The sequence below is a fragment of the Leguminivora glycinivorella genome, chromosome 15 (assembly GCF_023078275.1).
Source record: "Leguminivora glycinivorella isolate SPB_JAAS2020 chromosome 15, LegGlyc_1.1, whole genome shotgun sequence".
In the NCBI taxonomy this organism is placed as follows: Eukaryota; Metazoa; Arthropoda; class Insecta; order Lepidoptera; family Tortricidae; genus Leguminivora; species Leguminivora glycinivorella.
Genome location: NC_062985.1, coordinates 42,301 through 54,604, shown reverse-complemented (window position 1 = coordinate 54,604; position 12,304 = coordinate 42,301). Strand labels below are relative to the sequence as shown.

Sequence of the window (12,304 nt, the reverse complement as noted above, 5' to 3'; positions counted from 1 at the left end):
ACTATTTGTAAATTTCGTGAGAATAAATGAAAATTTCATATTTTTCTTATTATTCGGCCGCCATCTTTAATTTTTTAAATGATTTTAATTTTTATATGAATAAATGTTTTAATACAAACTGATAGCCACCCCAACCATTAAAATCGGTACAACCGTTATGATTCCAAATTTTTTTACATCACGTGCAAAAACGTCTTTCAAATCCGCGCGCTCTTTTTTTTTTTTTTTTTTTTTTTATTATAAATGGGCTTACTCTTGACCACAGACTAGCCAAAGGCAAAGACGTGGCCTACGATGGAGTGAGCTCGCCCAGAAGATGCCTGTTCACTCTTGATTTGAAGGTTCAACTATAAAGGTTTGGAACTATACCCATTTGAAATTGGTATAGGTCAAAAACTACTCAACGGATTTTCATGATTTTTATTTTATTATGTAGATAATATTATCAGGTTTAATTTATATATATACAAATGTGGCCATATCATAGAAAATTTATTGGTAAATTTCACGAGAATGAAAAAAAAAGTTTGAAAACTTCATATTTTTCTTTTTATTCGGCCGCCATCTTAAATTTTTTATGTTTTTAATTTTTTATATTAATAAATGCTTCAATACGAACTGATAGACACCCCAACCATCAAAATCGGTGCAGCCGTTGTGATTCTATAAATTTTTAAAAATATGAGGCCGCCATTTTGGAAAATGTCCGCCATCTTGGATTCTAGTGGATGAAAATCGTGTTTCCTCGAATGAAATCATTTGTATTGGTCCCTAGTATCACTGTGCAAAGTGGCTTGCTTTCTGCATAAAGTGCAGCTTTTGACCATAATTTCGCCGTAAGCCCTATGACTAAGACACAGACAGACAGATAGATGTACACGTCAAACTTATAACACCCCGTCGTTTTTGCGTCGGGGGTTAAAAAAGGGTAAAATAATGTTAAATCACTTTTAATTTAATTTGTTAGGTTATTCTAATTGAATTATCATTATAAGTCCTTGTTTCAATTTCATTTATTTTACACATAAATAAAAAAAAAATAAAAAAAAAAATGATTTATTCAGTAGCACAGATAGTTTACAACAATCAGGTTGGTGCCTCTTTTTAAGTATAAAAATACCTGTGTCAAGAGACACCGCTCCTCCATCAAGATTAGCTACAATGTTATTAATATGGTGTAGGTAGTTGACAAAATTTAATTATTTCAAGACAAGAAGTAAAAACTAATAACTATTACATTTATTTTACATGAAAACAGGTTGTAAATTATTACACATTAAACACTAATAAGTACACGTGCGTTTATTTGTGTGTTGTGTGTGTGTGTGTGTGTGTGTGTGTGTGTGTGTGTGTGTGTGTGTGTGTGTGTGTGTGTGTGTGTGTGTGTGTGTGTGTGTGTGTGTGTGTGTGTGTGTGTGTGTGTGTGTGTGTGTGTGTGTGTGTGTGTGTGTGTGTGTGTGTGTGTGTGTGTGTGTGTGTGTGTGTGTGTGTGTGTGTGTGTGTGTGTGTGTGTGTGTGTGTGTGTGTGTGTGTGTGTGTGTGTGTGTGTGTGTGTGTGTACTGTGTGTGTGTGTGTGAGTGTGTGTGTGTATTTTCATATTTTGACACTTAATTTACTAAGAGGTTTTCTATTTCATTGTAGGTCATTGTTTTGATCCAGTCTAGTACTTTCTTTTTACAATCTCTGTAAGACATAGGATGAATATTTAGTAATTTATTAGCACTATTGTATACCCTCGTCGATCTTATAAGGTATTGCCTTTTTGCAAACACGGTTTTCGCAGGTAGAAGAGGAATTGCATATGGATTTTGTCGCCTTGTAGTTGTTATCGACTCTACTGGAAAATAGATTAGTTTGTGTTTGCGCATAATAATATTTAGGATGTATAATTTTCGGACTGATAAGAGGCCACATAGCTCATACAAGTCATTGGTTGGAAATGTAAAGGGCTTGAAAAACATTACTTTCAGTAAAGCTCGCTGGGCTCTTTCTAATTGTAAAAATTTGGTTTTTGTTGCACCACCCCAGACGGTGATACAGTACGAGAGAACGGATTGTCCGAGGGAAATATAGATTTGCTTTAACAGTTTCGCAGTGGCAACATGTCTTAATTGTTTAAATGACCATATAAGTTTCCGAATTCGCGATATCATAAGTTCAGATTGCACATGCCATGTCAGTCTCTGGTCAATCATTACTCCTAAATACTTAACATGATCAACTTTCTCGATGACCGGGCAGATACAATCTGACTGATTTTCGTTGTTACAGCTGTGAATTCTAATTCTGAAAGAAGTATCTGGTTGGGTACTGGTAGTCATTGTGAAGCAGATGTAATTGGTTTTTTGCATATTTAAGGTTAATAGGTTCTGCTGCAACCAACGAGCAATTTTGGATAGGCCGTTCTCAGCAAAAGTACGGACTTCCTCCCAGCCATCTCCATAGAAAACCACAGCTGTATCGTCAGCATATGCAAAAATGGTGCCATTGTCAATGGGCATGTTGCACAGTTGGTTAATATAAATAAGAAAGAGCGTTGGTCCCAGGACGCTTCCTTGAGGAACCCCATAGTTGATATCACACTCTTCACTCATGTACTTTCCCACTTTAACCCTCTGCCTACGGTTTTTCAAGTAATCGCTTAGTAGCGAGAGCGGGATACCTCTTATACCAATACTTTCAAGGGCCTTCATAAGGGTAGGAACAGAGACCGTATCAAAGGCTTTTTTCAGGTCGAGAAACACAGTCAAACATTTTTTCTTCGTGTCTAGTTTTTGTGTGATTAGAGAAGAAAGAGATGTGACTGCATCTTCTGTTGATATACCTTGTCTGAAGCCAAATTGATTTGATGATAGAATATTATATTTATTAAGATAATTCATTAAGCGGATATTAATAAGTTTTTCTAAGATTTTGGATAAAACGGGTAAAATAGATATAGGTCTATAGTTTGATATAAGGTCTCTGTTTCCACCCTTATACACAGGAGTGACAACAGCGAGTTTTAGTGCATCAGGAAATACTCCTTGCTCGAAACATTTATTTGCAAGATTGGTAATTAGGGGAACCATGACAGCGCTAGCTTGTCTAAGGAACTTAGTAGGTACATCATCCCAGCCAGGAGCACTAGTTGATTTAAGGTTAGAGAGGATAATAAAGATTTCATTTGGATTAGTGTCATAGAGCATAAATGAGTTGACAGGACGGCTACCGACATCGCTAGGACCACCACAGGAGCCGATTTTACTCGTTAAAATTATCTCAGCAAGAGATTTACCAACACTCGAGAAATAATGATTGATATTATTAACAGACGAGATGGGGAGTTCCCATTACTCTCCAACAATGCTGCGTTGTCATTGTTTGCTTGTTTCCTGTGTGTTATTTTATTTACTTCATTCCATAGTTGTTTCGAATTATTGCTGGCTCTCGTTAGGTTATCGCTATCGTATTTCCGCTTTAATTTCTTAATAAGTCCATTACAAAAATTCCTATACCGTCTGTAAGTTATTCTGAGGGTGATATTTTCAGGGTCGCTACGAAGTTTTAATTGCAGTCTATTTCGATTCCTAATGCAGCGTAGAATGCCAGGTGTAATCCAGGGCTTTTTTATTCGACATTTTCTAGGGATCATCGTGGTGATTGTATTGGCTAAGAGGCAGTTTTTTAATTTGCCAATAATAAGGTCCGTTAGGCGATTTGGATGTATTTCATTATATAAATCAGCTAAGTTTTCCCTCATGAGACAATTGACTGCATTTTCAAAGTTAATGCTAGTTTTAGTTTTCTGCGTAGGTGAGCTGGTTTTGTAGTGGCTGGAATGCAGTAGAGTCATAGCATGGTCTGTAACCGTCGTGTCTAGGACTAGAATGGTTGTTTTTGCATTTATGGAGCTAGGTTTAATCATCACATGGTCAAGGCACGATTTATCCCTTGTCGGTAGAGTATGTCCAGGCAGTATACCGTGCATTGCTAGCATATTTAAATAACTATCTCTATTTAAACTGGCATACAATTGTTCAGTAGGTCTATAAAGAAGATTTATATTTATGTCTCCGGTAATTATAATGTTTTTATATGTCTTTATGCGCTCTAGGTGCGAGTTTAAAGAATATATAAAGTTTTCGGCGTTATTGTTCGACGGAGAGCGATAAATGCCAAGTATTTTGCTGTCTTTAATAGTTATTTCTAAACAGGAGGCGTGTTTGAGTGATATTTCAGAAACTTTAACCTGGAGGGAGTTATTTACATAAGCAATAACACCGTCGTTTTGGTTTAGATGTTGATTTGTAAAAAATGTTTGGTAATTATGATCCTATTAAGATCTATCATTGTATACCATTGCCCTATGACAATGCCACTCAGATACTATTGGCTATAAATCTTAGTGGGAATTGTCTCAGGATGTAGGTTGTACCTATTATTGTGTATTTCAATATCTTCTTATCTGTATGACCTTCCTATGTCTGTTTTTTTCCCCAATAAAGAAAATAAAATAAAATAAAATAAAATTATTTAAGGCTGGTATGGGTTTGTCAGGGTTCAGTCTACATTCGCTTAATATAATTATATCTATATCAAATTCAATTTGAGAAATAGTTGCTACTAAATTATCATAATTACAATAAATACTCCTGATATTCTGTGAGATGATAGTAAGATCAAATTGATGGACATTGATGTATTGGCCTACTTCGTCAGAACGGCACTCAGCGCTTTGAAAAGGAGAGGTATGATCTACCTGGTTTATTAAGGACAAGCTACTATTCATTATTTTTATTATTAAAGTCAGAGAAGGTTGCAGGCAAGTATGCACATTCTTTACTCGTGAACGTGCTTTGGTAGAAATGGTAGCAAGAGCTGGGTAAATGTGTGATATACACTAATGTATGAGTTGTAGATGCAGGCGAGAAATGTGTGTGATTGTGTGTGTGAATGAAAATTGAAATAGGTATGTAGATATGTTTGTAAATAGCAGTGTAAATCAGTGTATTAAATTGCTTATTTTTTATGGAAAATGTTTTTACATCATTCAAGGAATCAAACTTACAATTAACCCTAGTATACATGGCCAGAAACAATTCAGGGTAACACTTACTGATATAGAGCCTGACAGTTAGTCAGGATTCTTGAAATAGTCTTTGTACTTGCGGCTCGTTCGTAATTAGAATTACAGGCGAAGTTTTGTTTTTTCGAACAAATACTTTGCCCATGCTTGTCCAACAGAACTCATAGCTTTTCGATCTAGCTAAGTCTCGTGCCAAAAATCGAAGACGTGCTGCTTTGGCCGTCAGGTGTTCCGTCACATAGATTGGGGTTTCAAGTGTTCTGTGGCCTAAGTGTTTAGCACATAGCTTATTCGTTTTATTGAAAACGTTGTGGTCTTTACACTTTGACAAAAAGTCAGTTTTTTTAATGGCTGAGACCATTTCGACTATGATGGGCGAATTCGGTTTGTCATGTGTCTTTATAAGTTAACATTGAATACCAAGACACTTATACGATAAAGATCTTAAGGACGGGTAATCTATCTTGCGACAATCCCTGTTAGTGCAGCTCTTAAGTTATATTTAAGTCAGACATAATATAATATACAGTCAGCAGCAGAAGTTCCGTAGTGGACAAGGTGTTCACAATGATCCTAACACGCTCTTATTGTCTTAAAAATAAGATCAAGTTCATTTTGAACACCTTGCCCGCTACGGAATTTCTGCTGCTGACTGTACCATGGTCATCAAAACGAGAATTTACAAGCATCTCCAACCCTTTTATCGTAATTTTCTAGAATAATATCTAATAAAATAAATTCACAAACTTCGACTCAGTTTGAAATGCTAGAGTTCGTTTGCAATGGAGATTCCGCAATATCAGTATAAAATTAAATTAAATCTGTTGGCAAACATGATTTATTTAAGTGCTCCGTGGAGTCATTTATCTTCTTTCGTTCTACTTTGAGTGTACCGTGTGGGGTTGCAGTATATCAATTTTCAATTTATTTATTTCCTTAGTAAGTAATTATAACTTTACAGTGGGTATGTTGTACATAACAATAGGGTAGGAAACGATTCCTCCGTACTAGTAAAAACTGTATGACGGCAGGAAGCACCACCTCTCCCGGATTAGGTACATTAAAATAGTATTTTATACAATCCTGATATAATACAAAGCTTTTCAGTCGAGTACCATGTTTAGGCCACGAAGCTTGCTGAGTGGCCTAATAGTACGGTACGAGAGTGAAAAGCTTAATTATATCACTATTGTATACAATACATTTTCTACGAGTCATCATCTTCATCATCAATGGACGGAAATATCATCATTCATGCAAGTTAAAATTAATGTTAATAGAGTCGTTCACCGTTGTATCAACATCGAATTACCTAGCAACCAATTGTTTGTAATAACCTTCTCTGATTGACCGATAACGCGACAGATAAAAAAAAATGTGTTTCAGATGCAGAAAAATTTGCCAGGTATCGCAAGTTAGTATAGAAATTGTATGAAGTTCTATTTTTGAAATTATTACAGTTAACTAAAGTCAACTAAAATGAGGTTATTATAGTTGAGTAGGAACTGCCATAGAGTATCCATCACTGAAAAGTTAGCACTTATAGTTTAGTCTGTGGTGTCCTAATTGACAGATTACAGTCCACGAGTAGAAAAATAATCTTATACAAAAATAATAGGTGTCTATGCACTATTAGTTATAGGATACAAAAAAATTACCTGTTTAAGGTATGTCAATCTTTACTAACGTAGAAAGTACTTATATAGAAACTAGCTTTCGCCCGCGGCTTCGCTCGCGTTAGAAAGAGACAAACAGTAGCCTCCGTCACTCTCCATCCCTTCAACTATCTCCACTTACAAAATCACAATAATTCGTCACTCCGTTTTGCCGTGAAGGACGGACAAACAAAGAGACACACACACTTTCCCATTTGTAGTATTACTATAGATTATACGTAATCGTGATCCTTGAGAGAGACCTTTGAGTAAAATATCTCAGTACTTGCTTTAAAACTTGTTTTTATTACAACTAGGGAACAAATCAAATTATTTTATTGAATATTTTTTGATTTGTTCTTTTTTTTTTTTCAAGTAGTTACATTACTATATATAAATTATAAATTGAAATAGAATTAAATAGATATCATACACGAAAGAAAAAACGGCAAGGCCCACTGGTCCGGGCGGGCGTGTGGTCTAGTGGTAAAGACGTTAGCCGCGTAAGCTGAAGACCCAGGTTCGATTCCCGGCTCGGCCACCAGTGGGCCTTGCCGTTTTTTCTTCCGTGTATGATATCTATTTAATTTTGTTTTTATTAGTTGATAATTTGCCTTTTCAATATAATTCAAACATACTTAGGTCAATAGCAAAGATGAATTTTGTCAGTAACATATTATGTTGAGGTTAACATATTGACGGATAAATTGTCCGTATTGATATTACATACACTTAAAAACAGCATTATTATTGTTTACTAGCTTTTGCCCGCGGCTTCACAAACGTTAAATTCGAAAATTGCGGAATGCTCCATACAAACTCCCCCCCCCCCCCCCCCATTTTAACCCCCACTTCCCTAAAATGGGGGGTTAAATAATAAGTATTGAATTAAATAAGACGAAAGTGCTGCGTAGTAAATTACACTACCCAAATTTAATAGTTACAATAAATTTCGCCTTTGTAATGATAAGCTATAACTACACCGTGTCCAATAAGTTTGAATACAGCACAAATAGCCAATAAAACAAAATGAACAAATAGTTACTACATTATTATTATATTTTATGAATGGCACTCTTATTTACTACATTCACAACAAATGTTTTGGAATAACTCCAGCATTAACTTGTTTACCAGCCTCAAACGCTTCTCAAACGGATCACACGCGGCACGCACCGTTTTCTTCACATTTCATCCCAAATACTCTCAATAATCTTTTTGAAATGATCTAGGTTTATGATTTTATAAAAATTTAGTCTTCAAAGCATGTATGACCATACAAAGTAGTCTAATACGCCTAAACCTGGAGGCCTGGGTGGCCACTCATGTTTCGGATAAAAAACTGCCAAATTAGTCTGAAACTACGCTAGAATGCCATTTGCCGAATGTGCTGGAGGTGCGTCTTGTTGGGACACATGATACTCATTCCCAAGCATCCTTTTTAACTTTAAGGCATTTTATTCTCCAAAACCTTGGTTTTAAAGAAAAAAACGTTGATTTTAACGCTTTTATCTGTAAGTACTGAAGGTAGTTTACCTCGCTTACATACTGCATCCCACACCTGGGCCGATGGTGAGCTCTGGAACCTAGGCACATTTTTCTAGTTGCCCGGAACGTTATCTATCCTCGGTACCCATAATAGTTTATTTTGGACACGTGGCGTCTGTTTTATCACATACAGATTCTGCTTATAAAAAATAACTCGTCACCTGCGTGCCGAGCAAGTATTTTGTTGGCACTTTACCTCTTTGTTTTTCTTAGACACTTCGGAAATTTCATGAACTTTGTGCTTGTATTTTATTAAAAGGAATATACTCTTTAGTTTAAATAAGAATTTGATGGCCTGTGATCCCTATATCTTTAGAACTGAGGTAAAATGTGAGTATTCGGACTTATTGGACACGGTGTAGATAACGATAAGCTTTTTCGATTGTGTGTTGTATTATTTTCTGGTACAATAAAGTCACAACAGTCTGGTACAATTAGTTATTCCAGTACGATACTTTCTCTTTCTTATAAAACCTTTAATCAATATTGGAAACTTTGCAATATTGAACCCTGTCGGTAGAGAACGCAAAACCGTATGGTACATACCAATAATAAATAAATATGCCCAACTTAAAAATGCAATCAATAACCAACTTTATCTTCTTCCAGGACGGGACATTCTCCCTTGCAGACTTCACAGACGCCTACCAAGAGAACGAAGTTCAACGCGTCATCCGCGCCTACGAGAATTCCATCTCTATCGACATACACTGCTCTACCAGCGGCGGCGGGGAGTGGGCCAAACTCCCCGACATGCCGTTCGTCAAACACTGCAAGATTAGGGTCAACCCTACGGATATACTGGACTCTGGCTCGCAATCCATCAAGGACTTTGTTGGTAAGTCTTTAGTAACTATTCTTAATAACACAAAGGTTCAAAAATTCCATCTCTATCGACATACACTGCTCTACCAGTAGCGGGGAGTAGGATAAACTCCCCGACATGCCGTTCGTCAAACACTGCAAGATTAGGGTCAACCCTACGGATATACTGGACTCTGGCTCACAATCCATCAAGGACTTTGTTGGTGAGTCTTTAGAAACTATTCTTCGTAGCATAAAGTTTCGAAAATTCCATTTCTATCGACATACACTGCTCTACCAGCGGCGGCGGGGAGTGGGCCAAACTCCCCGATATGCCGTTTGTGAAACACTGCAAGTTTAGGTTCAGAATTATATATACATATCTAGAATTTTTTTTGCATAATTTAGCCTCAGTCTACTGATAATTATAATAATTATGATCCATTTTGACGCTAAAATTCCGGCGTCGTTTAAAATCGTCCGTCGTACGATAAATTATTCATGCTCGGATGGCTGAATATTTCAATTAAAGATGGAAATCGATCTGGCGATCATTCGAATGGATGGATCGGATTCTTAGTTCAAAAGTTTTTGAGGTTTTGATCCTGTTTTAATGCAGTCTTGACAATCATTTAATGCTCATTGGCTCTCACACCCCGACTCGAAGAGACGCTGAAAACCGTATTAAGTTACTATGTAATAAAACCCTTCGAATGAGAACGAAATAGTACATTACGATGCAAGTGCGGAAAAGAGAAAGTTCGAAATGAATGGTGATAAAATAAAACACGACACGAGGTTTATGTACTATGTAAAGATTTTCTATTAGCGAAGCTTTTGACCTTTAACAGATACATAAAAAAACCCTAACGGAATAGATTGACATTTTTATGAGCATCGGCATCCACCGCTAAGCATTTACTATTTCTATTTCAATATCAAAAAACTCAAGTGGCGACATTTCACTCTTGGAAATCTCAAGCTGATATGACATTTAAATACTAGATCTCACTCGCAAAACAAAAATTACTAGCTTTAGCCTGCGATCTTTAAATTCGAAAACTACTACTATTTGTAGGTACCTAAAAAACCACGTCAATTCGTCGCTTCCTTTTGCCGTGAAAGACGGACAAACAAACAGAAACACACACTTTTCCATTTATAATGTTTACCATGTATATTATGAGTATGGATGTAAATTGAGGCAACTAGTCAAAGAAGTAATATTTTTGTAGCGAACAATCTCGCATATTTTAATACTTAGGTATAATTTTTGCCTATATAGCACTAACTTCTATATTTTAGTCAACGATGAATGGGTTACACCAAATTTAATGACCAAAAAATGTATATCAAAAATCAAAACAGTATTTTTCTTATCTATAATCTAACTTTGACACCATTTAATTTTCTTAAATGAGTTTAAATGCAAGAATTGCATGACAATGAAGTCACTTAAATACATACATAAAAGGGTAAGCAGGGCACATGTACTACTAAGTTTCAGTGCCACTCTTGGCAAAAAGGGGTTAAAAGAAATCCAAATTGTGACATTGCAGTGACAGGTTGCCAGCCTCTCGCCTACGCCACAATTTAACCGATATCCCATAGTCGACTTCTACGACACCCACGGGAAGAAAGGGGGTGGTGAAATTTTTTACCCGTCACCCCACGGGGCAAAATAAGCCACCTTAAATAAATTAGGTAAGCGTGCTCCACCTTAGACCGCATCATCACTTGCCATCAGGTGGTCAAACGTCTACAATATAATACAATACAATGCATATATTCTTTATTGTTCACCAATATAACAAGATTACATCACATAACTTTAATTAACTATGGTAGACAACAGGCGGTCTTATCGCTAAAGAGCGATCTCTTCCAGACAACCTTTGGGTAGTGGAGACAAGACACAAAAAACAACTGATTTGAGTAGGTGATGCAGTGAGTGATAGAAAACGTCAAATAATCTTAATACTAATAAACATACATAAATAGGAATTAAAATAAACCTAAATATACGTACATATATAAATACTATAACAACACAGCTACGAATGTACATAGATCAAAAACAATGCGGCCAATAGCGATAAAGGAAAATGAAACAGGACCATCAATAAATATTATATATTATGGAATAGATAAATAATGTTCTTTTACTTGGCTTTTAAAAATGTGAAGAGACTTAGCATGCTTCCACAACCGAACTGCCTGGAAAGTAAAGGAATCGTTAAAGAATTTAGAAGAAGATGACGGGACTTTAAGAAGATAATTTCAAAACTTATAGATAGATAGAGATAGCGAGGAGTTGAAGGGTTAAACAGTATATTATAAAGGAGAGAAAGTATATGAAGGTTACGTCTGCGACGAATGGGGAGCCACTTCAGCTGCGATCGAAAGCTAGACGCATGATCGAATTTGCGCAAACCAAAAATGAAACGTATACAGACGTTCTGAATACGATCCAGCTTATTGAGTTGCTCTTCGGATAGATCAAGATAGGAAACATCAGCGTAATCCAAGATTGGAAGGAGCAACGCCTGAGGTGGCGCAATTTTTGTGGGGATAGGAAGAAAGTTGCGAAGTCTCCTCAGGGAAGCCACTGATCCAAACATCTTCCTGCTAATTTCACTAAGCTGGGGTACCCAGGAAAATGTGCTGTCCATAATAATGCCTAGATTTTTCACGTCACCAGAGAAAGGAATTAAAACTCCGTTGAAGATTAGTGGTAGCAAAGTACCAAGCTCCAGTCGCGATATCAGCTTAGAGCTCCCAATAACGATGGCTTGAGTTTTACTAGGATTAACATTCAGTCCGTAACTGTTACTCCATTCACAAATTCGTTCTAAATCCTTATTTGTCGATGAAATAACTGTTGGTAGATCGTTTAGTGAACCCTGAGAATATATTTGAAGATCATCGGCATACAGTTGAATGAGAAGCGAGTTAAATATGGAGATTTTATCATTAACTGTACTAGTATTGTGAACACTATCCCAATCAACCCTCACAGCATCAGCCCGCAACTTCTCAACATCCATCCGACCAAAACTACGCTGCAACAGGATTTTAGATTTAACTTTAAGTGGACGGATTCTGTAGGAAAGGTAAAGAAGATCGTGATATGAGAAAGCGTCCGCAGACACCTCTACCTATTCAAACTTTAAAAAAAAAATCAAAGACTCAATATCAAATCGATATCAAAAAATACCCATTATCAAA

General features: G+C 36.4%; 1 protein-coding gene across 2 annotated transcripts in view; it reads left to right on the top strand.

Annotated features, from left to right (window-relative positions):
• The window catches only part of LOC125233897 (microtubule-associated protein futsch), a 290,060-nt gene that overhangs the window by 244,279 nt on the left and 33,477 nt on the right, over nucleotides 1-12,304 (top strand). Inside the window, exon 4 of one of the 2 annotated variants that reach the window (XM_048140062.1) lies at nucleotides 8,882-9,110. In XM_048140062.1, coding sequence (XP_047996019.1) covers nucleotides 8,882-9,110 — 229 coding nt within the window. Of the gene's footprint in view, nucleotides 1-8,881; nucleotides 9,111-9,202; nucleotides 9,301-12,304 lie in introns of those variants that run through there. The other variant, XM_048140063.1, reaches the window with a different exon arrangement.